Raw genomic sequence first — 22,596 nt, 5'->3', positions numbered from 1 at the left:
TACACCGTAAAGTGTACACAGACCCCAAACTAAAGCAGACCTGCCGAATATATGTGAAGCACAAATAAGGATCCCACTTCAATCCATATAATAGGATAAGACCATATAAAAAGTGTGACATGCAATACAATAAGGCACATACCCAAAGCACCATGGAAATCAAAAAGTCCGGCAGGGGCGGGGGGGCTTCACATCTGGCAGGTCTGCTCTAGTTTGGGGTCTGTGCACAATTGACACTGTATTTTATTATGGATCACTGTTTGTACTTTTGTATACAACGTTTTTAATCTGTCTTTTTGTTGTCCATAAAACGTTGCTATTTTTATGTCTATTTTGGATGTGCATGTCCTCTCACTTGTCCTACTTTCTATGGTAGTTCTAGTTGTTTCTATCGGGCAAAGACTGTGCACTCCTTACATAGTCGCTATTCCTGCCCATTCTTGGTTTTCTTTGTATATCCTGTGATACCTGCTCCTCCTCATACACGACCGCCGCTCCATTCAAAATCATCTTCACTGCGATCGTGTATGTCTGCCGCTCCATTCAAAGCCTACGAGAGTGACGGAACAGTCTGTGGATAGGTGATAAATGTTATTTGTGGGGAAAACCCATTTAATGTGGAGGAGTCAGCTGAGTATACAGCTCTAAATAACGTTATTATATTACAGCTACAGGTCCGAACTCCTAGTAGCCAAAATTTCCCAATTTTTTTTTCATAGTTAGGAGTCCGCTGTATCTTAGAGCAGACTTACCCCCACCTCTCCTCTATTTTTAGGATGGGGATTTTATTTTTGGATTCTTCTATTCTGGGCTGCTCACCCTGTTTCGATGTAATTCGTCGGCACCTCTCCCCTTTTTTAGATGTATTTTCTCAGTAACCGCCTAGTTATCCAGAATGTTTGATAATCCACTCGCCATTTTAATGGTTTAGAATTTATCACTATTGCGATGGGTGTTTTATATCTAGTTGACATATACATCAAGACAAAAGAAAGCTTTACCTTGGTCGAAGATCTTTCGGGCTCTTTAGATAAAATTCCCAGAGATGTTTATTACATAAAATAGAAATAGCCATTTAATTTAGTAAAGTCGATATAATATTATTTTTCCCTCGTACAGATTGATGCCTGGGCTCAGTCTTCATCTATTCCTGGACAGTTCACAGGGAGTACTGGAGCGCAAGTCCTGTCTGCAGAGGAAATCAGCGGCCCTCAAGCCTGGCTTAGAAAGGTATATGTCAAGCAAGCAGAGGTATTTGCCTGGACAATGCAAATGCTGAGAACACGGCCAGCGCTTGCTTCCATTAGCATGTTAGTACATGTTAGCCTGCCATTGCAACATGTCTCCTATGTCACAAACCGCCACAAAATGAAATGAGAAATTGCTGCAACGGAACGTCTGAGTTTTAGAGAATATTCTTATTCTATTACAGAGGCCTCCGTTTCATTTTGGGCTGGTTTTGTGATATTACTAGTTCGTGAAATCTTACTTTTTTTCCCCCTCCTTTGGTGAAATGATGAATTCTTGTGTTTCCCCAAAACCGGTCTGTTTCACTGTTTCTTTAGCCGTGTTGGTCGTTCACATGATAAGAAACAGAACGTACGTCCCATGAACACAAATTTCCAATTTTGAAGACCCTTTATGTCCGCATCATACACGTTAATACAGGAAATCCCTTGCTCTTCTGCCCGACTCCTGCCGTAGAACAGCAACTGATGGTGTGCAGAGAAGTGGAGATGTCAGGGTTGCCGAAAAAGAGAAGCGCGGCCAAGAGAAGACCATCCGCATTGACCTTGTAGAAGAAGGAGCAATACGCAAGACTGTCTTTATGAGGGGATGATGGCTTGACCTTCTTGAGAAGTTTTTGGAGGACCTCCGCTGAGCTACTGCTTCCTCGGCTCTCCCCTCTGCTTATCCGATGTTGCTGTAATATTCAATAATGGCAGTGAGCAATGGGACTCCACTGAACGGACTCTTCAATCGATCGATTTCCACCATGATTACAGTGGTTTGATGGGACGTTTCTGTGTGTTACCATGTGAACATAATGCACGGAGCTCATGGGCGGAGAGGAGGTGCACTTGTTGTACATTGTGATCTACGAGCTGGATGGCACAGTGAAACAGACCTTGATGTTGAAAATTCTATCATTACAAAGCAGGTTCTAAAGAGGAATCGGACCCTGGTGTGAATATGGCTGGGGTCTAGGTCACTCCCAGCCCTTCTTTTATGAAAATGTCCTGCCATTGAGAAGGGCGAATGGAACTCATAAGTAAGTAAACCCTCGGGTGTTGAAAGCGAGGAGATCCAGCATGGAGGGAGGTTCTTCTACATGATCTGGTTAAGTCCAACATATCTGGACATGACAGGTCAGAAGCCGGTTTCCTTTTCAAACCAATCTGCGCTTTGATGGTGATTGAGTACGCTTTGTGTCAGATTAACCATTACTGTACAATGTTGAGGGCGGATCAATATCGCACTAACGTGGGGAGGGGGGGGGGACGGGGACCCATTTCTTACTGTTCAGAAACCTGTTTTTTACCACAGTCCAGGATGAAGTGATGAGACTAGAATTGCCCTGTATTCAGGTTTCAGGAAGACGGTAGGACAGCTTTCTGCTTGGGTAAGCAATGGGTTACAAGAGAGGGGATAGTTCACAGTCACCTGTGAACTTTCACCGCTCTGTATGGAAACTTGTTGCAGGGTCAGTTCCTTGTATGTGCCTCGTGTCCATGGTCTCTGCCTGCTCCCCTATCACAGCGCTGCGGCCACAGAGGCATAGGTAGGTAAGCATTTCAAGAGTTTACATTTAATTTGCATTGTACAAATGGTCCGTTGGCTACTTTAATGTATTATCGCATATGACTCTCTGGTAGATGTGGTCAGGATTGTTACCATAGGAAGTCATGAAGACTAGCCGTGTCTGTATAGTGATGCTATAGAGTCCACCTTCATTGGGTTGGCAAATCTGCATTAATGAAACCTCACAGCTGTTTTTGTGCTAATACTTGGCTCGGCTATTTTCTTTCTCTCGTGTCTTTGTACTAGGATCAGTTTCTCAAGGCTGTACCTGTTACCGGAGGCCGCGGCGCTCTGCTCATGAGAAAAATGGGTTGGAAGGAAGGAGAAGGACTCGGGAGAAATAACGAAGGAAACGTCGACCCTATTCTTCTTGATTTTAAGACTGACCGTAAAGGTAATGGAAGTTTTTGAAAGAGGATGTGTTCTTTTAGTTAGTCCCTTTTTTGAATGAATGGCGCACTAGTGAGCCCCCCCCCCCCCCTCTTCCAACTGGGAGCCTTCATATATTTCACCATCCACCCCCCTTGTCATCCATAATGATCATACGTCGTGTTGGCCGCAGTGAAACGCTGTCCACCACACTGACGTGTCGTCCAAACTGATCTCACCATTATGGACGACATCTCGCCACACTTTTGGGGTCTGAAATCTAGGACTCAACCGGTGTGCCAAATGAACAGGTCTTGACATTGAGTAGGAGTTACAAATGTCTACAAATTACAGCATTTGCAGGCTACTTTAACCCCTCACAGCTTTCTGCTGACCAAGAGAACTTATTGTTAGGGGGAGGCATCCGCCATTTTTAGTGCTGGATTTCAGTCACTTGATAAGCTGTTGGTCACATATGTATTCCCTGCACATTTATCTATAGTTATCTGTCCTGCAGCAGAAAACTATACGGCTTATAAGTCCGCATGATCTTCTCCAGCTCTGGAAATAGTGTCGTTTAGGATTATGGCACAGAACACCGAGATTAACTTCCTCCTGATTCCTTCGGTTTTCAGGCTTAGGGCTCATTCAGACTAGCGTGATTCTCATCTGTGTGCTGTGCTTTAAAGTAACGCACAGCACACGGTCCCATTGATTTCAATGGGGCTATTCACACGTGTGGGAGTTTCCCTGCAGCGAGTGTCTGTTGCGTGAAACTCACTGCATGTCAAATATTGGTTTGTTTTCATGCACCTAGTCGCCCTTTGAAGTCGATTGGTGCGTGAAAACCACAGAGCACACGGACGCACATCTGTGTGCTGTCCATGTTTCACTCATCAATTACATCGGAAAGTGCTTGCAAGAGCGCGAAAAACATGCCACACGCAAAGCGCACTGATGCAAAACGCAACGCACATGGACAGATTTACGCACATTTTTTACCCGCATAAATCTGTCAGGTTCGTGTGAATGTAGCCTTAGTGTATGCAATAGGAGACCTGGAACAGTGTAGTGGGGAGGGCTCTTGCTGCAGCCAGTTGTCTTACAGCCAAAGACCAGTTTAATCTCATAGCATTGAAGACGTCTTTAATTCTTGTTTTGATTGTAGTATGAGACTGAATGTGTTCACAAAAAGGGGAGTAAGGGAGGAGTTGTTTTATTTTTGTGTGTGTTTTTTTCACCTTTTTAGTGTTCCTTTCATGGAAAGAGCGGTATGTTGCGTTTAACTACTAAATCTTTTTGTCTTGTAGGTTTAGTAGCGGATGGGGAAAAAGCCTCCAACAAACGGGCCCTGCCTGTAATGAAGGATCTGTCTGGTGAGCTGCTCCTACATCTTATTTATTTAGATTTCTTTGTGTAGATGAGAACACACGGATTCCCTGACCCTCAGGTCTTTCTCACACAAACGTATTTCTCGTCCATGTGCTGTACAGACAGTACACCGACCCATACAACTAAATGGGGCTATTCACACCCATTTTTGTTCAGCCCTCTGCAATTTCTCCACTTGCGTCAATGAATTCTTAACATTGCGCTTCATGCAAGTGCTATAGCTGAGATTCACCATTCTGACATAAAAGGGAGAATGTAATGAATTTGTCAGTAGTGATTGGTTAGGTTTGGATAATTTGTCAATGACCCATCAGGATGTGTAGTGGTATCAGGCATATGTTTATAATGTTTATATACAGCCTTAAAGGGACCTTCAATCAATGGTCTATCCTTCGATTAGATCACCAACGTATCCAAAACATCCACTGATCGACAGAACAAAGGGCCCGTGTCACTAGCGAGCGCAACGCTGCCTTCGTGGTTATCCATGCACAGTGAATGTACGTATGAGTGTGGTTGTGCCTGATATTGCAGCACATCCCATTCAAGAGAGAGGCCTGAACTGCAGTACCAGGCACAGCCACATTTAGAATCCCTTTTTAATGATCCATTTGTATTTACGTCACTGGATCAGACAACACAGGGCTTGTTTGTAGTCTGTAACCATGGAGACACAGATCTGCATAGGTGCTGTAGATTCAAAACACTGGAACATTTTAATCCAGGCTCTGCAAAGTTGCTGCACTTTTTATATTTTTGATGCGTTGGGGCAAAAAAGAAAGTGTTTACAAAAGTGTACATTCCCTTTATAAGGGGAATATGTCAGGAAGGAACATTAATATAGTCTGTGACCTCCCCCAGGGGATGGTCTGAAATAAGGGGTCCTTGCACGCAGGAAGGCACCTGACATTTGAGAACGCAATACACCGGTATTCGCAATGAATAATCGAAGTTGCTGCTTCATCACGTCTTTCATCTGTCATGAGCTTTAATTATATTTTGCAGGAAAACATCCCATCTCTGCTCTGATGGAGCTCTGCAACAAGAAGAAATGGTCCCCCCCTGAATTTGAGCTTGTGGACGACACCGGCCCTGAGCATCGCAAACGGTTTCTTTTTAGGGTAAGTAACGTTCTAGTCAGTCTGCACTACTGAGGGGCTCATCCAGACCACTCTTGATGTCCGAGCTCTTCAGGAATAATGAGATTAATAATTTTGCACCAAATGCAGTAATGATGCAGGAACCCGGTGTCTGTCGTGATGTGGACTGTGAGGGTTTCCTCCATCTTGGACATGTTGAGTTCTTCTGGGCCTCCTGTGTGGCTTGGACTTGAAGTATTTCAAAGAAAGTAACAGAAGACCATCCGGCATATATATCAGTGTCATTCCTTGTCTATAGTCATTGAAGTCGAGACTCAGAACTGTTTTCCATTTATATTACACAATCCGGACCACAGTAAAAGATAACCACAACTTTGACCATTGCAAAAAAAATCCAACCCTGTTGCCCTATGGCTTTGCTGTGATTTTACTACAATACAATGGAGCCCTAGCCTTAAAGGGGTTGTACAGCACTATCCGTAAGAGATCCCAATACCCAGAGTGGCATTGTGACGGGAAAATTAACAGAAGGGCCCGTGTGCTCGTCCTCAAAGTGCTGTACAACCCCTTTAATATTATAAAAAGTTTTTGTGGCTCAGATTTTGTTAGAAAACAATTCTGTAGGGGGACATGGATAGAATATGAGAGAGAGGGAGTAGTGACGGTGCTAGATAAAGACAGACGGTGCGCCAAATATGAATTGGACTACTTAAAGGAGCCCTCCAGGAAAACATGATGCACGTGAACGATACAAAAATGTCTGTCCCAGGAGGCTAAATTCCTGCACGTTAAGTTGGTTTATGTTCTTCTGTCCTGGCAGGTAACAGTAAATGGAGTGTTATGTCAGCCATGTCAACCCAGTGTTACCAAGAAGCTTGCCAAGGCTACGGCCGCCGCTGCCGCCCTCCAGGCCCTGGGTGCGTTACCGAAGGAAAACATAACCTCGACAAGCAACTTCTGCAGTGCCTCCACCAGTATGTTGTAGGTCCTTGTTTTTATGGATGAGGAAAAAATAAATAAAAAAATCTTACATATGGACATGAGGAAACTACGAATATCTGAGATCCTGAGAGCAAAGTCTGAATCTTTCTTTTTTTTTTTTTACTGCATGACCTTAATGTGTTTTGTATCCAAAGCGGAGTCTGTGGCTTTTGTCGTTTATGGCTTGTTTGGATTATACTTGCTCGGTTGTTTACTTAAGGAACGTCAATCTTCATACTTTATACTGTTCTTTCGATCACCGGTGGAGAGGCTTGGTCTGTAATGTAGACTTACCACCAGTTTCTCTGCGGGGGAGGTGCAAGGTTTATTACAAGATGACGGATCCAGCCACCGATGACGTCTCCTGTGGTACAAATAGCATCAACGTGGCAAACCGGCTTACCCAGAATGCTTAGACCAAAATAGCTGTAAAGTCCACAGGTCGTTCATCTAAATAAAGTGCTCATAACAACCAATCAGATCACAACATTCATCTCCAATCCATTATAGAGAAAAAACAGCTGGAATCTGATTGGCTGCTACAGGCAACATTGTTTCTGGTCTGACGCTACATTACAGCCTGCCGGAGCATAAGAGTCAATAATATGGGTCCATCAATACCCAAACGATGTCATTGTCAATTAAAAGCTGAATCAAAATGGTGGCCGTCGTCCCCCCCCCCCCTTATTATCTTCAGTAGTGTCCCCTAGACCGGTGGTCTCCAGCTGTGGTAAAATTACAACTTCAGGTATACTGGGAGTTGTAGTTGTACCACAGCTTGAGAGATATGGGTTGGGTATGAATGTTCTCGATATTTCCCACCATACCCCCTGAAAGCTGATGGTAAGGTGACCGACACAGCCCTCCATTTTGTTTATTGTGCCTGTATTTCATTTTGTGATTTATTTTTTTAAATTCGTACGAATCTTTGTAGCTTCAAGAGTGGAGCTAAATCTATCGTGGCCAGAGATGTGGTCTGTAAGAGATGAAATGTTGCATAATTGTAAATAAATCTTAATAAACCATCGTGTCTGGACCGATTCTTTAGATGTTTTCACCGTGGGACTGAATAAATAGTTCTACATTCTTATCTTCAGTCCTTTTAGAGCATGACTCAACAGGGAATGCTTTCTGGGGACATGAAACCTGCGGAATTTTTCGTTTAGCTTTGGATGCGACTAGAGAAGACTATCATGGAACGAGAAAAATTAAGTAACGTATCTGCAAAGTTTCTGTTATAATTTAAAGGGGCTTTCCAGTCCTAAGAAATTGATCAACGATCTTCAGGATAGGCCAACAATATCTCATCGGTCGGGTCTGACTCCCGCCGATCAGCTGTTTTGCTCTGCTTCCCCTTAATTTCCTTTACTGCTCACACTGTGAATCACGGACACACTTGTAGGGGCGGTTCACTGTATTACAGCTTTCTCCCAATCACACCTGTAATGTCAGGACGAATCCGGACGTTGCGCGGCCACACTTCCAGTTTTGCTGCTTGCCGGTCCAGATAGCATGGGTCTGTGGTCCGCCAGCTGAGGACCCCTGCTCCAATCTTTTTACCATGGAGGGGAAACCCCAAAGCAGTCCATAATTTAGACCATTGCGGTGGAGAATGGCTGCTTGAAGACCTCGCTCCTGATGCGTACCTTGCTCATAGCGACACCCAAAAAAAGCTAACCTGCCGAACTTGGCCAGCTCATACTTGCATTATTAATTTGAGAGCTGCACCCTCTGCAAAACAGATTAAACACAGAAAATGTCTCACAGGGCACATGTATTTTGGTGGGAAATGAGTCTCAACCACCTACATCGGTTGCTAGAGATAAGGACTCTAACGATAGTATATGTACTAGAGAAAAAAGGAGTCCATTACTATCAATTTTTAGCAAAAGTATAAAATGTCTTTATTGTAAACACAATGAGAGAATCTAAAAAACAAGCCAGTAACTGGAATAGCGTTTTACATACACATTACCAATGTTCTATACAGAAAGTATGTGAAGCATGGAAAATATCCTAGTTTAAATATACGGATTGAAAATGTTTCCGTTTAAACAGGTACATGTCAGGAGAAATAAATAAGGAAGCTCACTGTAGGAGTTTAGGAAAAAATGAACTGACAAGTACGATCAGTACGTATAAGACCCAACAAGACCTTAGTGGTACACTTACCCATGCTAAGTGACGTTGTTGCGTGACCCAGAGGGTGAGATAGTGCCCCGACGCGCGTTTCGCAAGTAGCTTTTTCAAGGGGTACCATTTCCTAGTCAAGACCCAGTTTAAATTATGGACATTGATAGTCCGGTAATGTGATCTGAGCCAATCCGATGCTGGTCACACGGCGCATGCGCGTGATTTCAGTAAGAATGCGAGAATACCGCCGCCGGGCGTCATCGCCCGTCCGCGCATGCGTGGATCCCAGGACGCGTCACCGGGGAGACCACGCAGGCGCAGAGAGCGATAGTTGACGGCCGGCGGGGGGAGTCCGCGTCCCACATCACAGCTCATGCTCTACCCCAGCACCGATACAGAATGTGAGTAGATGTTAAATAGGATTTAAAGGACCAAATTAAGTGGATGTGCAAAGTATAATTAGTTTATATGAGTTATAAAGAATGTATGAGCATTGTATAATGTATGTTAATGCCCGATGGTGGATGCGTTTAAATTAGGAAAAAGAAAAGGAAGTGTGGATACCAGATAAAGGGGTGGAAAGTCGCACCCAAAGATACAGAGAGAACACAAAAGTTGCAACTAATATCAATTTGTGTGTATGTATCTAAAATAGGATACAGTGACCAAATCATAAGAATATATAAAAGTATGATGTATTAATCATTATACAAAAACTCATAAAAAACAAAACGTGAATGAGATCGTACGAAGTACGCAATTCAAACAAAAGTGTTAAGGTGCCAGCGAGGGCACAACAAAAAAGAGAAGTGACAATCACAAAATGAGAAGTATAGAATATTACAAAATATTTATACCAGTAGAATACAACCACTAATGTATATTAGACATGCCCATAAGGGCTATCATGTTTAGAGATGAATAATACCGAGTAGTTATAGTATAAAATACAACCACCAATATACATTGAACATGCCCATAAGAGATGACACAGAAAAATAAAACAAATAATAAAAACGAAAGAAAAATTATACGACTGGTACCTGAATTTGTTCTTTTCCAAGTCGTCCCTCGAGCCATGTTGGTAACTCGATCACACATTCGTCAAGGCCGAAAAAATTATCATGTTAGGTTAGTGTCCGAATCTGAGTATAGACATAAATGAAAACATTAAGCGCTTTATTAACAAATAATTGAAAATACCAAACTTTAAAAATAACAGGAAAATTGAATAAAATTAAAATTAGAAAGGCAGAGACCTCAAAGGAAAGCTGCAAAGCTTAGTTTTTCGTTTAAGCCCAGAGGGGTTATAGTGCCCAAGGTCGTAATCCATCTACATTCCTTTTGGGCTAGCAGAGTTCTCGCATCTCCTCCTCTGACGCCACAGTGCACCCTATCAATTCCCCTAACCTTGAAGCTTTTGGGATCTCCCCCATGATGCAGCTTAAAATTTTGGGGATAGTTTTTAACACTGTTAGATCCTCGATTTCCCTTGCGGCCACTATATCCCTTACATGTTCTCGAACTCGAATTTTCAGTTGTCTAATTGTTAATCCAACATAAATTTTAGAGCAACCACATGTGGCGTAATAAATCACAAAGGTGGTACTACATGATATATATTGTAAGATCTCAGGCCCCATGCACACGACCGTGCCCGCAATCACGGCCCGCGATTGCGGGCACGGCCGGCCGCTGACTGACAGCCGCATTTTCAGGCCGTGCTCCCATACAAAGTATGGGAGCACTGGCCGCAAAATGCGAAAGAACGGACATGTTCCATAATTCCCGGAACATTTCCACGGCACTGACACCCTTCCGTAGTGCTACGGAAAGGTGTCAGTGTTCAATGAAAGTGAATGGCTCCGTTTTTGCGGTCCGCAAAAACGGAGGTTTTTTGCTGTCGTGTGCATGGGGCCTAACAGAGATGGCTGAGATGCCAGCCTAGTACGGCTGCATGTCATCCAGGTGACTAACACGGAGGCAATCCACTGCCATCCGACAGCATAACCTCCCCCTGCAATACTTACCTCTACAGGACGGTCTGCCGATCATTGGGGAAGGCGATCTGTAACTCCGGCCATGCAAAACTCCTCGGCCCGCCATCTGAGGCATCGTCGGACTGGGGTTTCTTGGGCCCACCCTCCATCTATATAGAACATGCCTACTTTTAATTTCATCATAGTCCTTGTTGTTGTCATTGTGCACACAGGACACATCATCAATAAGGTCTAATAGGTCATTTGTGAATCAACTCATGAGAAATAGGCTCTAGTAGCAACTGATTGCTCCAAAGTCTCCTCCAAACGGGGTCGTCTTCTGCTGGACCTTCAAGGCCTATTATTGTGTTAGAGCCTGGGCCCCCCCGGTGGATACTCTGGTTCTCTGATGGGCCAGTCCAACTCTAGTCTGAGTCCTAGTCCAGCCCTGAAGCAGCGGTGTACATTTTCATATTGGGACTGACCATGCCGTTTGCAACACAAATCCCGCTGTCTCACACCTCCAAAGGTTGGTCCCTTGTGTACTTCAGAGGGAGATTCAAGACCACTGGCAGATAATGTTTCTCACCTCCCCAGCGTGTCCGGATACGGCCTAGTCTGGTCTTGAGGCAGGGGCCTAATTTATCCACTTACGCCGACTGTGCCTGTTGATATACAAGCGCTCCTGTGCTACATCATTGGCTGAACATCTTTCTCCAGTCTTGGTGGTTGCAGTCTGGAATGTGATGTTGGATAAACGTTTACAGGTGGAAAAAGAGATTTATTACGATCGCTATCACGGACATTAGTTCTTTGCTGCAGTTTGGATTATAATCATTCCTTCCTGAGGATTAATCCTAATCACTGGGACTATACTCATTACTACTCTCTAGACCTTACTTTTATTAAACCTTCATTGGAGGATTTCCATCTGCAAATATACTCAAAGAATCCGCTACCATGACCAAACGCAGGAGTAAGGCTGCTCCCAGAAAACTTATGGAATACTTTGCAAACTCCACACTCTTACACGATATTAACTCTATGCCGGCTGTCTCTCTCGCTCAGTGTCCCCTCACAGTTCCCCACAAAAGATCATTGAGGTGCCTTTTGAGGATAGACTACACTATTGACTCAGCAGATAGCAGAGAGAGCACTAAATGAAGAAGTTCGCTCTCTCCTACGGTTTCGCCAACAAGTAAAGGCACGGCCAACAATAAACCTTCTCAAAATCACGATGTTCTGTTGCCTCAAGCTCTGGTAGATGCGCCTTGTGATATTTCTCAGTTCTCTTCTTCTGATGCCCCCATTACAGTGGATACATTATAAGGCATGCTAGTCCTTCTCCAGAATGGCATAAATATTAGCGTCTCTTCTCTGGTCCGCAAACTATAATCAAACTTTAGCACTCTGGGAGATCGCACCAACCACCTAGAGTGCAAAATGGAAGAATTCCCTGTGACTTGTGGGTACACATAATACATTGGAGGAAGATGGTAAATAGTAAAAGCGTAAGGAGCCCCACACACGAGCGTGTTTGGTCCATGATATACGGTCCGTATGTCGGGCGCATTTCCCGGACCTAACACACTGCAGTGAGCCGGGTTCATAGTTATCTATGACGCTAGGTGGCACTGCCTCGCTACGGGACAAGTGTCCCATACTGTCATCATGTGTTCAATACGGGACAGTTGTCCCGCAGAGAGGCAGTGACAACTAGCTTCATAGATAACTATGATGCTAGGAGCTCGGCTCCTTGCAGTGTGTTGGGTCCGGGAAATGCGGCCGGCGTACGGACTGTATATCACGGACCGAACACGCTCGTGTGTGTGGCTCCTAAGGCCACAGATGCTGAGGATCGCTCTGGACGCAACAATATTAAAATAAGGCGTATCCAAGAAGAGGTAACTCACTCTGAACTCGCAAGTTATCTAAGACGTCTATTCCTTACCATTGTACCATTCCTCTCCGATTTGGACTTGACAATAGACCGGGTACATAGAATACCCAAATCTAAAGCAGCTCCTGAAATTGTGCCCAGAGATACCCTGTCCAGAATACACTTCTATTATATAAAAGAAAGATTAATGTTCGGGGCCAGAAAGATAGGTACGCTGCCTTCTCCTTACACTTCCATTTCTCTATTTCCGGATCTCTTGGCTGCCACTCTTCAAGTTCGCAGAGATTTTCTTCAAGTTACAAGGATCCTGAGAGAACACAGCATCAAGTACAAATTGGGATTTCCTACAAAGTGGTTGATAACCCTTAATGGAATTCTTGCTGCAGTTGCCTCTGCGGAAGGTCTGTCACTGCTACGTAAATGGAACTTCCTGATCGCCCTTGGCAGCACAACACATATGGGTTTTAGTCCCCTAGGTACAATTAAGCAGAGACCGGTTAATTAGCATTAAGCACTGCCCTTATAAGTATGTACCGGTAACCGGGCCCCAGCGTATTTTTTCTTTCTCTCTAGGATCAGTTCGGAGACCGTTCCCTATCCTACCACTGAGGAAAAGATTTGTTCCGGGCTGTATACAGGGCTGCGTGTCTGTCCCTCAGGTGTACCAAGATGGCGGACATCTTCTTGGTACACTGCGACGGGGCACCTTACCTTATCCTGGTAACAGTAGCAGGGGAGGAGGACCCCCTGTTGGAGCATTCGCAGTTCGTCTAGGTCCGAGGTGGCTTTCCGGACCAACCGCCCGTGCTCTCCCGGTACCCGGAAGTGCTACTCGGCGTTACAGAGGCATGAATGGGGACAGAAGTGATGTCAGCCTGGCCCCGCCCCCCGGATGTGACGCGCTGACGCAGCGGGCTCATAATGCCGGAGTCTCGTTTGAAAGATTGCGCGCTGTGCCTCTGGACAGCCCTCTGCTTGCTAAGGTCAGTATGGCTGTTTACATTGATGGGTACTGATGTGTCTCTATGCTGATGGCTATGCACATTTCCTACCATGCTTTTGTTTCTGCCTCTTCTCTAGATGTCTGCCAGAAGAGAAGGTAGCAAAAGGACCCACAAATCCAGGCAGAGGCTTTGCAGGGAATGCCTCCAGCCTCTGCCTGATGACATTGTGTCAGATCTATGTGTATCATGCTTCACCCCAGTCGCCTCCCCTCCCAGAGACCTGGATGGAGAAAAATTGTGGACCAAAGTACAGCGCTGCTAACATCAAATTCAAGTCCAGACAAAGAGGTGATAAATGGGATTTATTGGGTTTTAAAACAATAAAGGCAGTTTGAGGCTACGCGTTTCGACGCTGGACTAGCGTCTTCATCAGGCCAAACAAAATACATTGTGAGGAGGCACTTTAAATAGTCAGGTAAAAAGAGAACAAACAGAAAGAAAACGCCAAGAAAAGGGTCAGGTCAAAGGTTAACTCTGACATCACACCTGGGGATAGTGATGCAAAGCATCACATGAGTGTGCATAATTGGTAGGATGAGTAAAGGGAGGGGATTACAGATGTTAAGTTTATGAGTGTAATGTAAACATAGGGAGATGAATGGGAAGCAGCAGGGGATAATTTATTGAACAAGGGGGGATAAAATATTAGAAAAAATAATAACCCCTTGTTCATTTAATTATCCCTTGCTGCTTTCCATTCATCTCCCTTTGTAAGAAGAAGGCAGCGTACCTATCTTTCCCTTTACTCACCCTACCAATTATGCACACTCATGTGATGCTTTGCATCACTATCCCCAGGTGTGACGTCAGAGTTAACCTTTGACCTGACCCTTTTCTTGGCGTTTATTTTCTGATTGTTCTCTTTTTCCCTGACTATTTAAAGTGCCTCCTCACAATGTATTTTGCTTGGCCTGATGAAGGCGCTAGTCCAGCGTCGAAACGCGTAGCCTCAAACTGCCTTTATTGTTTTAAAATCCAATAAGTTCCATTTATCACCTCTTTGTCTGGACATGAATTTGATGTTAGCAGCTCTGTACTTTGGTCTGCAATTTTTCTCCCTCCACGTCTCTTTGAGCGGTTGTCTGTTGACCACCGGTTTGGATTTAGCTGCAGCTACATCACCCATTAAGATTATTTCCTGCCTACAGTAGAGTTGTGCGTACTACTTGCACAACCCCCAAAGGTGAGCATATGATTCACTATTGTTCGTTTGCTAATTTTTTCGCTTGTGATCTGCACCATGTGGCGCCGTGGAATTTTCTCGCTCTCTCTCTAGCCTCCCCTCCCTGGGAGGATTCTAGGGGATTTATGAAATGGTTCAAACAACAGTTACCTGAAGTTTTTGAAGATGTCAAATCATCACTCCATGCTAAAAGGGCCAGGCAATCTTCCTCTCCACCTCCTCAATACCAGGAGGATTCCTCCTCAGCAGGAGGGTCAGATTCAGAGGTGGTCTCTGACTCCCCAGATTCTAACGACCCTGAAGAATATTATATCCTGAGTAAGTATAAGCTCCATGATCTCCTCAGAGCGGTGAAGGATACATTGGATACTAAAAAGGATAGATTCTTCTATTTTGCCATTACCAAGGGGAAACATTTTCCCAGCCATCCTGTCCTAACGGAATGGATGAAATGGGATTGGGATAAGCCGGAGAGGAAGTCTGAACTGGGCTCTCGGTTTAAAAACCTCTACAGGCTGGATAAAGCTGGCTCCAAAGATTGGGAGAATGTACCAAAATTGGATTTGCCAGTGGTTAAATTAGCAAAGAAAGCCATTTTTCCATCTGATGAATCAGCCCTGCTAAAAGACCCTATAGACCCAAAGCTGATTCCCTTCTGAAGAAGGGGTAAACCTCAGCAGTGGGCTCGTGCAAAGCCTCCTTGTCTTCAGTACCGGTCTGGCTAAGCCACCTATCAAGGGATCTAGAGGATGGAGCCCCAAGGGCAGAAATTCTCCAGTCCCTCCCAGTAATGAAGTCAGCTTTGGAGTTCCTCTGTGACTCCCAGCTGGATAACATCAAATGTGCATCTAGGGCCCTGTCCCTGTCGAATGCGGCAAGGAGGGCTCATTGGCTTATATTATGGTCAGGGAATAATCTCTCCGAAAATAATTTTTGTGTCCTCCCTTTCGAGACAGAATCTCTGTTTGGTCCCCAACTAACGGATATCTTGAATTCCTTAGGGGAAGGCAAAGGGGCTAAGTTTCCTGAACATAAAAGGAAGGATACCAGGGATCAAAGAAGAAGGTCCCCAAATTCAATAGAAGGTTTCCAGACCGTCAGCGCACGTTTAAAACGAAGCGGGAAAACCCTTCCTCCTGTCGGAAGAAAAACCCTGGTCAACCCCAAACAGTTTATGACGCCGAGCCAATCCTACAAGTAGGAGAAAGTCTTCAGAGATTCTCCTCTCAGTGGTCGGTGACCTCATCCGACAACTGGGTGACGACGACCATCAGGAGAGGATAATCGTTGGAGCTCAGAAATCTTCCCCAGAACACTTTGTCCTCAACAGGCATCACAATCTGATAGTCCATCAGCTTCTACAGCTCTTTCTCCAGAAAGCAGCCCTGGAAGATGTTCCAGTCTCAGAAAGAGGGCAAGGAGTTTACTCCCGAGTGTTCCCGGTGCCCAAATCAGATGGCAGTTGGAGACTGGTAATAGACCTGACCTTGGTCAATCAATATCTGGTGAGGAGAACCTTGAAGATGGAGACTATCCGGTCAGTGATGAATCTTCTGGAAAGGAACGATGTTCTGGCAACAATTGACCTTAAGGACGCATACTTGCATGTCCCTATTCAGGCCACGCACAAAAAGTTCCTCCGACCGGCGGTTCAGATGCAGGGCGGAATACAGTACTTCCAGTTAACCTGCCTACCCTTTGGGATTTTGTCGGCACACGTGTGCTCATGAAAATCGTGGTGGTCCTAACAGCAGCGCTGAGGCTGAAAGGGATATGTGTGGTCCCTTACTTGGACGACTAGCTAATAAAAGTGCCATCAAAATCCCTTCTCCAAGAGCATCTCCAAACCACATTGGAGTTTCTTCACTTTCGCGGGTTCCTGGTGAACTTCAGAAAGTCACAGCTCTCACCATCACAGAATCTGAAATTCTTAGGATTCATGGTGAATTCCCGGTCAATGACAGTCAAGTTGTTTCCAGAGAGGATTACTGCAATTCGGGGTTCAATAGAAAGCCTTATTTGCCATCCGAATATATCGGTTCGAGGAGCCATGAAAATCCTAGGTCTAATGACCTCATCCATAGATGCGGTCCCCTGGGCCAAAGCCCACATGAGATCATTACAGCTCGACATCCTCAGATGCTGTGACAAAAATTTCTGAAATCTGGATGCTCTCTTCAAAGTCTCCAACTTTACCCTTCAAGAACTCAACTGGTGGTTAATCCTGGACACTCTCCGGTCTGGCAAATCCCTTATTCCCCCACCACAGAAAGTCCTCACAACGGATGCCTCCTCCTGGGGCTGGGGTGCCCATGTAGATCACCAATGGGTTCAGAACAGATGGAGTCAGAAGGAAGTGTCACTATCCTCCAACATGAAGGATAGTGACCTTTCAGTCTCATCTGGGACATACCCAGATCCTGGTCCAGTCGGACAACCTAGCTACTGTTTTCTATATAAACAAGCAAGGAGGAACGAGGAGTGCCTCAATGTCGGCCGAAGGCTGACGACTTATGAGTCGGGCAGAACAACATTCGTTGGGAATTTCAGCAGTTCACATCAAGGGCTCCTTGAACCACACTGAAAATTTCCTCAGCCGCAATATCCTCCATCCAGGGGAGTAGAGTCTCAACCCTCAGGTTTTGAACAGCTTAGCTGCCACATGGGGAATGCCAGACTTGGATGTGATGGCATCGGTTGAGAACAACAAAGTCCTCGGCTTCTGTTCTCTATACCACACCCGCCATGCAGTAGCATTGGACAGCCTGTCCGTCAGTTGGAGAGGAAAATTAATCGACATCTTTGCTCCCCCCCCTTAATACCCAAAGTATTGAGAAAAGTTTGGGACGAAAAAGCGTAAGCCATTGCAATCCTGCCATTTTGGCCCCGCAGAGCCTGGTTCTCTTCCCTAGCCTTGTCTCTCTCAAAAGGCAGGTTCCTGAAACTACCGGTGTCACCGGACCTTCTATCCCAGAAAAGCGTGTATCACCCGAACCCTCGCAGTCTATCTACAGCTCACGGCCTGGAGACTGATCGGGACAATCTGACAGAAATGGGGCTCTCATCTGAAGTCATTAACACTTTGCTGTCAGCCAGACGCCCCTCAACGGTCAAAGTATACAACAGAGTTTAGACCCTGTTTACCTCCTGGTGCTCTAAGAATTCAGCAAACACAGTTCCTCTGAATACTATCCTGCAATTTCTTCAGGAGGGCTTCAATAAAGGGTTGAAGCTAAATACCCTTAAGGTGCAGTTCACGGCAATCAATGCCCAATTGCAAAATCGTTTCTCCAACCAACAGTTGGTGAAGACCTTCTTGAAGGCTTTAAGAAATCTTAGACCAATCCCTCAGGTACCCTCTCCTTCCTGGGACCTTTCAATAGTGGTGTCAGCTATAACAAAGCCACCGTTTGAACCTATGCAAGAGTCGTCCATCAGATTTCTCTCCTTCAAGGCCTTCTTCCTGGTGGCAATCACGTCGGCCAGGCGCATAAGCGAGCTTCAGGCCGTCTCCTTCAAAGAACCATATTTGAGAGACCTCGAAGATTGTCTTCTACTACGTACCATGCCTGGGTTCTTGCCTAAAGTTCCTTCCTTTAGGAATATAAACCAAGAGATATTATTGCCAGTTCTTTTCCCCCAACCCCAGGGTGAAGATCAGGAAAATTGTCATACATATTCAAAGGACAAATGTTTTTAGGAAAGCAGAAAATCTGTTCCTTCAACATGCCGGTCCTAATAAGTTGCAAAAAGCAAGTAAAGCCACCCTAGCCAGGTGGATTAGGTCAACTATTGAAAAATGCTATCATCTCAGTGACCTTCAATCTCCTCTGCAGACCAGGGCACATTCCACACGCTCTACAGCTACCTCATGGGCAGAAGTCGAGCATATCCCCCTGGATCAGATCTTCAGAGCTGCTACGTGGGCATCCACGTCAACCTTTGTCAAGCACTACAGGCTCGACTCACTTGCATCAGAGGGTTCTCTATTTGGTAAAAGAGTGCTTGAAATGGCGTCTGCTATCCCGCCCATATAGCTATTGCTTGGCAAGTCCCATATGTGTTGTGCTGCCAAGGACGATCAGGAAAACGAAAATTTACTCACCAACATTTTTTTTTCCTTGAGTCCATAGGCAGCACAAGCTTCCCCCCCTGGCAGAACTTATGGCTTTTGCTTCGTAAAAATACGCTGGGGCCTGGTTACCGGTACATTCTTATAGGGGAAGCCCTTAATGCTTATTGCTAATTAACCTGTCTCTGCCTAATTGTACATAGGGGACTAAAACCCATATGTGTTGTGCTGCCTACGGACTCCAGGAAATAAAAATATTGGTAAATTTTCGTTATTCCCATTCCTGGAACTTCCCCCAAACCTGGAAGAGCTCGGGCATCCTCCTCATTAAACCCCTGAATGGAATTCCGTGGGCTCCTGTAACCACACTACCGGTCTACTCATAGCATATGTTACTTCTTGTCTTCTTTACTAAGTTAGGCCACATGCACACGTCCGTGCCCGTAATTTTGCGGTACACTTCTACTGCCCGGACATCTTCCCATAAATAAACGTGAAGGTATCCGTGGAAAATAAAAGTGAATGTGTCCGTAATTGTGGTCCGCAATTACGGACGATTTTACGGTGGTGTGCATGGGGCTTTAGCCTTAATTCTATGCTAACCTTGAGCACTTCCAAGATGTGCTTGTTTTCTCTCCCCCCGGAGACAGTGCCTGAGCCGCACTATGACTATTCTGTTTATTCATTTATGGTTCCTTTTTGTTTTCATATTTTATGTACTGTTGGCTCTGCTAATCACCTGACTTCTCAGAATATGTTCCTTGTTATTGCATTGTCCAGATTGCGGAGTCCTACTTTTGTACTGTCATTATTTTACTGGTACCTCCACATGTCCAATGGCATCGTTCTTTAATCTCTAATTATGGTGTTACGCGTCTCAATTAATGTCAGGGGACTAAATAGTCCCTTTAAGCGAAGCCTTTTATGGAGCAAAGCGTTAAAATGCGACATTTTACTGGTACAGGAAATTCATTTTCATGTGATAAAACCCTAAAATTCCCTAACAAATATATTCCACATATCTTTACCTTCTCCTGCCCAGCTAAACGCAAAGGAGTCATGATTGCTGTCATGAATACGTTAGCCTTTACCTTTAAATCGCTTATCCAAGATCCTCAGGGGAGATACTTATTTAATTTTGCACACCAATCCTATGTATTGTACACTATATATAATGTGTAAAGCGTTAACATTATTACTTAAACTCCATATTGCCAAAAATAAATGCTTCAGCACAAGGCCTGTAAGTTAGAGGTGGAGACTTTAATATGACCATTGATCCGTCAATGGATTCAACTGACAAGATGTAGACAGCCTCCTTCCTTTGCCTCGACTCTGCTAGTGGAGTGCCTGTATGACGTGTGGAGGTGCCAGCATGGGGGAGAGAGGGTCTATACCTTCTTTCCGCCACGTTTCCTATTCTAGAAGGCTTTTATGAGAGGGGCCTCAACCGCCCACCGTCTTTTGATGGCAGGCGGTGCAGGTCCTTCGTCTACAGCGACGTCTTTTGGCATTGCTGTAGAAGAGGCTGATGAGCGCTCCTGTAACTAACAGCTCCTGAGGAATACAGCTGGGGGGGGGGGGGGGGGGGTTAACCCTTTGTTTGCCAGTCCATGACCGCAGCAAGATCAAAGGGAGCTCCCAGCTTCGATCTCATCATCGGAAACCCGGTGGCGTGATCAAACACCGGGGAATCCGTCTGCAGTCAGCCCTGGGGACCTACAAAGGACCCCCAGGGCTGTCTGTTCAGTAAGCCTGCTGTTAGGGCAGCGCATAGTGTGCTCGAACAGCAGCCTGTGTCATAGTGACACAGTATAATGTATTAGCACACAGGAGTATGCTAATACATTACAACTAAAAAATAACGTTATCCCTTGGGATTCAAAATAAATTTAAAAAAAGTTACAAAAAAAATAAATTAAGTAAAAAAACAAAAACATTATTTTGCATAAAATATATTTTATTTCCCCTACACTAAATAAAAACAAAAAACCTGCACATATCCGGTATCTAAACGACCGTAATAACCTGAAGAATTGATTTAACGGTTTATTTAGCGTAAAACTTGAACAGGATAACAAATAAACAAGAAAAACGATGCAGAGAATAGCTTTTTCTTATATTCACGCCGTAAAAATATTTTTTTCTACCTCCAAACTATGAAAAAAAAAGACAATTTGTACTGCATGAAAAAAAATAAAAAAAATAAAAAGGCCTCATATGCCCTCATCAATGAAAAAATACAAAAAAGTTATGGCTGCTGAAATTCAGAGGTAAAAACTGAAAAATGTAGCTGGTCATTAAGGGGTTAAAGAGGCTCTGATTTTGCAACCCCCATCTGCTTTTGCAAGCCTCATTTGCATAAATACAAAAATGGTCATAACTTGGCCAAAAATGCTCGTTTTTAAAAAAATAAAAACGTTACTGTAATCTACATTGCAGCGCCGATCTGCTGCAATAGCAGATAGGCGTTGCAAAATCTGGTGACAGAGCCTCTTTAAGGTCTTTTCTCAGGCCAAACAGAAAAGGAGATATTTGACCTAACTAAAAAGACCTCAGAATTAGCTTTGAAAAATAAAGCTGCCCCCTCACCAGCTTACTCTACTGAATTGCAGTCCCTACGTTTAAACTTGCATTGCAATACATCATATATCTCAAGCGTACAGAACAGCAAGGCTAGAGCCCTCCTGGCCAGGAAAATAAAACCGATCTGGCCACATTCCTGTATCGGCTATCTCCTAGACCAGTGGTTCCCAACCGGGGTGCCGCGAGAACTGTCTAGGGTTGCCGCGACACTCCGCTCATCCACTACAAAAAAAAAAAAAAAGTTACAAAAAATATATATTTTTTGCTACAAGCGCCGCCCCCGACAATTGTAGCAGACGTGATGCGCGGACGTCTGTTACGAGTACCGCCCACGTCTTCCCAATAGAAGCCTGACGGAGGGAGAGGAGCCATTAACGCTGGGCAGGGTAAGTATTTTTTTTTATTTCGTTTGTTTGCAATTGTGTGAGAAATGGAGCCAGGGGAATGCTGGGAGTTGTAGTGCTCTCTTATGCCTCCTCTCTATAATGTCCTCTGATATCACATAACAGTCTGGACATGCTGGGAGTTGTAGTGCTCTCCCTGTAATGTCCTATGATATCCCTTAATAAGTCTGGGCATGCTGGAAGTTGTAGTTCTCTCCACTTATACCTCCTCCCTGTAATGTCCTCTGATATCCCATAATAGCTTGGACATGCTGGGAGTTGTAGTTCTCTCTTCTACCTCCTCCTCCTGTAAACTTTCTGATATCACATAACATGCTGGGAGTTGTAGTTCTCTTATATCTCCTCCCTGTAATGTCCATTGATATCACATAACAGCCTGGACATGCTGGGAGTTGTTGTTCTTATACCTCATTTATTCTTTCCCCAGGAGTGAGCACACTTTGTCTGTGATGGTCACTTCACTAGAGGAACAGATGGTCATTTTAGGGTGGGTGGGGGAAGACTGAGGCCGATGGTGGCTTTACTGGAGGGGGCTGATGGTTATTTTACTGGGGGGGACGGAGGCTGATGGTCACTTTACTGGGGGGCTGATTGTCTTCGAGTGGTTTCCGCCTCTGACCTCCCATTGAAATTAATAGGAAGCAGAAAAAAATTTGCGGCGCTCGTTTGGTGCTTTTTTTTGCATTCGCTT

The 22,596-nt window shown here is 44.7% G+C and overlaps 1 protein-coding gene across 9 annotated transcripts in view; it reads left to right on the top strand.

Moving 5' to 3' along the window:
* The window catches only part of SON (SON DNA and RNA binding protein), an 87,181-nt gene extending 79,512 nt beyond the window's left edge, over positions 1–7,669 (top strand). For 3 of the 9 annotated variants that reach the window (XM_075854560.1, XM_075854559.1, XM_075854562.1), the window contains 5 exons: positions 1,120–1,230; positions 3,049–3,196; positions 4,482–4,547; positions 5,569–5,684; positions 6,484–7,669. In XM_075854560.1, the coding sequence (XP_075710675.1) occupies positions 1,120–1,230; positions 3,049–3,196; positions 4,482–4,547; positions 5,569–5,684; positions 6,484–6,648 (606 nt within the window). In that variant the 3' untranslated portion in view covers positions 6,649–7,669. Of the gene's footprint in view, positions 1–1,119; positions 3,197–4,481; positions 4,548–5,568; positions 5,685–6,483 lie in introns of those variants that run through there. The other 6 variants (XR_012881601.1, XR_012881600.1, XR_012881599.1 and 3 more) reach the window with 6 other exon arrangements.
* The last annotated feature ends 14,927 nt before the right edge of the window (positions 7,670–22,596 follow it).

Source organism: Rhinoderma darwinii, chromosome 2 (genome assembly GCF_050947455.1).
Source record: "Rhinoderma darwinii isolate aRhiDar2 chromosome 2, aRhiDar2.hap1, whole genome shotgun sequence".
Taxonomy (NCBI): domain Eukaryota; kingdom Metazoa; phylum Chordata; class Amphibia; order Anura; family Rhinodermatidae; genus Rhinoderma; species Rhinoderma darwinii.
The sequence above is the reverse complement of the archived record's forward strand: the minus strand, read 5'-3'. Positions and strand labels throughout refer to the sequence as shown.